General features: G+C 47.2%; 1 protein-coding gene across 1 annotated transcript; it reads left to right on the top strand.

The window, feature by feature from the left end:
• Positions 1–1,256: 1,256 nt before the first annotated feature.
• LOC144148377 (uncharacterized) lies at positions 1,257–2,795 on the top strand. Its single transcript, XM_077679919.1, has one exon. The coding sequence runs from the start codon at positions 1,551–1,553 to the stop codon at positions 2,793–2,795; it is 1,245 nt and encodes a 414-aa protein (XP_077536045.1). The 5' UTR covers positions 1,257–1,550.
• Positions 2,796–5,238: the final 2,443 nt, after the last annotated feature.

Here is a 5,238-nt window from a genome sequence, read left to right as displayed (position 1 = left end):
TGCAGTGTGCATAAGGATTCGGTGTTCATTGTGGGATTGTCCCCGCGGAAGGAAGTTCCTCTTCCAAAACTGTCGGACTAATTTATAATACACAAGTTAACCGCAAAGTTGTTCTTATCTTTTACCTGACCGTTTCTTCTAAACCGTTGTAAAACTCATGGAACTATAAATATATATATATATATATATATATATATATATATATATATATATATATATATATATATATATATATATATATATATATATATATATATATATATATATATATATATATATATATATATATATACATATATATATATATATATATATATGTATATATATATTTGTATATATATATTTGTATTTGTTTATATATGTATGTATTTACGAGTACCTTACAGGCCCATTGTATAGGGCATTGAGTAACGGGGGCAGAAAAAGTAAAAGCACACGTTTGTCTCTAATATACAGGAATAATGCGTAAAAATTACTAACAACAAGGAAACAGTGCAGCAACATAAAATACATAAACCAGCATATCGGTTCAAAAACAAAGTAGAATGCACAAAGAACAAGTGTAGCAAAACAGAATACATAAGTCAGCGCATCGCATCAAAACAAAGTACAATGCAGATTACAAATGATACAGAAGGCGTAATAAAAATGGCTAAAACTTTGAGGAAAAAGGTAAGGATGTTAAGAATATAGGTGCCGTAATTTTCGAGCAAAAGCATGTTGACAATACAAGATAAGAATTCAATCAACAACATAAAGAACAAAGCGCAAAACGTGGTTTCTAGAAATTCACGGCGTACTGCACGTGTCAGACATATACAAAAAATTATGAGACTATCAAGATAGAAGTAAGAGTAACTTTCGACGGAACGAATCGAGGCTAGTGCGAGATGCGATGTTATCAGGAAGGGCATTCCATAATCTGATTGCACTGGGTATTGCGGATGCGTTAAAAGAATTTGTTTTCCCATAGATACCGAAGAAACTAAATCGGTTGTACAATCTATTTGATAAGTAGGGGGATCGTAGAATGCGTAGCCAAGTTATTTTACTGGTGTGTACGTATTCGTAAAAGAGGCAATATATATATATATATATATATTTATATATATATATATATATATATATATATATATATATATATATATATATATATATATATATATATATATATATATATATATATATATATATATATATATATATATATATAAATATATATATATATATATTGTAACGCTACATAACTTGTTGAATGTTGTGCACAGTAGATGGCATTGACTATGGCACAGGCCAATCCCGCCAGCGAAAATGCCGGGACGACGAAGAGAAGAACGAGGTGCTTTTCGCGTATCCAGGGCTCGGACTCGACGCTCAGCAACGGTCCTCACCCAGGTTTTTTTAAATAAACCCTCAGCTCACCCCTCGACGCCTGAGCATCACCGTAACAGTTTTTGGTGGAGGTGCGGGGTACGACGCCGCGGACAACAGAGTCCCTGGATCTGCGCCGAAGCCGTCGCGTTGCTGGCCTCCCGCCCATCCAAGAAACGATGGCTCCGCCTGCAGGCAGTTCCCAGACACCACCGACGGGCAGCTGGCAGCCCCATCGGGAACCCCGGTCATTTTCAGGGAAGGCCGGAGAAGACGTGGATGAATGGCTCGCTCATTATGAAAGAGTGAGTAAATATAACCGCTGGGACGCTGTGGCCCGACGCGCGAACGTCGAAATCTACTTGGACGAGACAGCACTGACGTGGTTTGAAAACCACGAGGCAGCGTTGACCACATGGGAACGGTTTGTTGAAGAAATTAGGAAGGGATTTGGTGACTCGATAGCGAAGAAGAGGAGGGCCGAGCAGACGCTTCTCCAGAGAGCGCAAGTGCCCGGGGAAACATGTACAACTTACATTGAGGAAATCCTCAAGCTGTGCCGGATCGTTGACGCCAGCATGCCAGAAGATGACAGAGTTGGGCATGTCCTCAAGGGGATCGCGGAAGACGTATATAATTTCCTTATCGGCAAGGACAACTTGAATACGGTCACCGATGTGATTCGCCACTGCCGTACGTTTGAAACTATGAAGGCGCGTCGAATTACGCCCAAGTTTGGCCGACTGGCCAACGTCACAACGGTGGCCAGCGTGGACGTCAGCTCGTCTGCCGACCTCTCTGCGACTAACCGACAAATCGTTCGCGAGGAGCTCCTGCGGCATGGAGACGTAACTCGTTGCTGGACACCCTCTCGCGACGGAAGCTGCCTCCGCGATGCGTCACCTACTTGTTGCCATTCAACAACACATTTTGGCTCCTCACGGCCGTCGGTCAACGTTGCCGACGTGGACGACTACCAGCGAAGGGGCGTGTACACTATGGCGCCCCACTACCAGCCACGGGAAGATTTTCATCGTGATTCCCATCGTACACAGCACGTCTACTACCCGGAAGAGCACCATCGCTCGAGTTTTCCAAGAAGGCAATTCTCGCCTGGTCAGCAGTATCCTCGTCGCGAACCACCCACCTGCTATCGATGTGGACTAGTCGGCCACATTTCGCGGTTTTGTCGCCGTCGGCGCCAAGGACCCAACGACGATCCCACGTACACGTTTCCTCGGCCCAATAACCTCAACCCTGGCACTCGATGGTATCCACCACTGTCGTCAACACGTAACGACCAGCCGACCGGTCCACGCAATGGCTCCCCCGCTTCGGACAGAAGTTTAACTCCACCGCCTCTACGCCAGCGCCAGTCTCCATCACCTCGGCGCCGTCCAATGTCGCCACCGCCGGGAAACTAGCCGGCGCGGCCGATGGAGGTGAGGTCGCCGGACAGCCTTTACGAAATATACCTCTGCCCGTTTACATGGTCAAAAATAAGATTGAAGTTTTAATTGATGGTGTGCCCACGATGGCTTTGGTTGACACTGGGGCAACAGTTTCTGTGATGAGTAAGGCATTTAAAGACAGCCTTGGGACTAAAGTAATGTTCAGCTGGGATCGCAGTGCCACATTTCGAGGCGTTGGCGGTGAACCGTTGTGGCCCCTTGGTACTTGTACTGTGGATGTGTCATTAGGGGGCAAAAGCTTCAAAGCAGAATTTGCGGTACTTCAGAAGTCTACACACGAAGTTATTCTCGGTATTGACTTCTTGCAAGAATGTGGTGCTAAGTTAGATTGTGCGACTGGCGAACTCTGTGTAAGCAGTGTTCTTTACTCTGCACTTGCCGAAGAACCTTCACGTTCGAGCGAACACGCTTTGGTTGTTTCGCAAGACATGGTTCTACCTCCCCGATCGGCGTCCTTTATACCTGTCATGGTATGCGGTGCTGTGGAGCCTTCCTTTTGTGCAATTGTTGAGCCCATTCTGCCGAACTGCGTCAAGAAGGATGTTTTGTTGCCGCACTGTTTGATTTCCGTACACGGTGGGCGCAGTTCCATATGCGCAGTTAACTGCTCAGCCGCTAGTACCGTTCTACCGCTAGGGATGAAGCTTGCACTATTTGAAAAGGATACCAGAGTACCCCTGGCAACAGTGAGTGACGAAACTTGCGATTTCGAGGGTGACTGCGCTACGCGTGACGAACAGCTTTTGAAGATGATCAACAAAGGTCTTTCTTCTGCCGAGAGGGAGGCGTTAGCCCATGTCCTTTCAAGGCATGCGACAGTATTTGACTTTTCCACCAACCCCGGCAACAAGACCGAAATCCCGCCTTCTCGCACGCGCCACAGCATAGACACCGGAACCGCCCGCCCGCTCCGGCAAAAACCGTATCGGGTTTCTCCTGGCGAGAGGAAGGTCATCGCAGACCAGGTCAACGAGATGCTACAGAAGGGAGTGGTACAGGAATCAGCTAGCCCTTGGGCAGCGCCGGTAATCCTGGTGAAGAAGAAGGATGGTTCCTGGCGATTCTGTGTTGACTACAGACGCCTGAACGCAATTACAAAGAAGGACGTGTACCCTCTTCCTCGCATAGATGATGTTATTGACTGTCTGCACTCCGCCTCCTACTTTTCGTCAGTTGACTTAAGATCTGGTTACTGGCAAATTCCGATGGATCCGGCCGACAAAGAGAAGACGGCTTTTGTGACTCCTGACGGGCTATTTGAATTTAACGTCATGCCGTTTGGCCTTTGTAATGCCCCAGCTACATTTGAAAGGTTCATGGACACAATTTTGCGTGGTTTAAAGTGGGAGATTTGTCTGTGCTACCTCGACGACGTAGTAATTTTTGGACGCACTTTTGAAGAGCACAACACCCGCCTTGACATGGTCCTGAACTGCCTAGAAAAAGCCGGCCTTGTTCTAAATTCAAAAAAATGCCGCTTCGGCGAGCGCCAGACCTTAGTGTTGGGGCATCTAGTCGACAAAGATGGCGTTAGACCTGATCCACAAAAGATTGAAGCCGTGAGTCAGTTTAAGCAGCCAAAGTCTGTGCGTGACCTACGAAGTTTCCTGGGGCTATGCTCCTACTTTCGTCGGTTTGTACCAAACTTTGCAGAGCTCGCTTCTCCTCTGTCTTCTCTGTTACGCAAAAATGCTCCTTTCTACTGGACATCTGAGTGCGAAGCCTCCTTTTCTCAACTGAAATTTCTTCTGACGTCGGGGCCAATACTACGCCATTTCGATCCGGCTGCTCCTACAGAAGTGCATACGGACGCCAGCGGCATCGGAATCGGAGCAGTCCTTGTGCAGAGACTTCGCGGCACTGAGCATGTGATTGCCTACGCCAGCCGCACGCTCAGCAAACCTGAGAAAAATTATACAGTGACTGAGCAAGAATGTTTGGCTGTCATCTTCGCTGTGCATAAGTTTCGCCCTTACATCTATGGACGGCCTTTTACAATTGTTACGGACCACCACTCCTTATGTTGGCTCGTTGGACTACGTGATCCATCTGGGCGGCTCGCCCGCTGGGCCCTAAGACTCCAAGAATATGATTTCGTTGTTTCCTACAAAAGCGGCCGCCGACACACCGACGCTGACTGCCTTTCCCGGCTCCCAGTTTCATCTACCGCCTGCGAAGCTGACAATTTCGACGACTATCTTGCAGCAGTCGTTGAGACATTCCCTGACATAGAAACCTTCCGGCGAGAACAGGAAGGTGACCCCAAGCTAGCGTCCTTCTTCGCCACTGCTCGCGACTCCACCCCTCCCAACCGCTTTTCTATTCGGGATGGTCTGCTCTACAAAGCAAACTACAATGCGACTGGAGCGCGGTTCCTTCTCGTTGTACCCGAGCG

Source organism: Haemaphysalis longicornis, unplaced genomic scaffold (genome assembly GCF_048455015.1).
Source record: "Haemaphysalis longicornis isolate Haplotype H1 unplaced genomic scaffold, Haemaphysalis longicornis Haplotype H1 scaffold_8, whole genome shotgun sequence".
Lineage (NCBI taxonomy): Eukaryota > Metazoa > Arthropoda > Arachnida > Ixodida > Ixodidae > Haemaphysalis > Haemaphysalis longicornis.
This window is presented reverse-complemented; position numbering and strand designations above follow the sequence as displayed.

Coding starts and splice junctions, on each gene's coding strand:
- LOC144148377 (XM_077679919.1), top strand. CDS start 1,551: ATGGCTCCGCCTGCAGGCAGTTCCCAGACACCACCGACGGGCAGCTGG.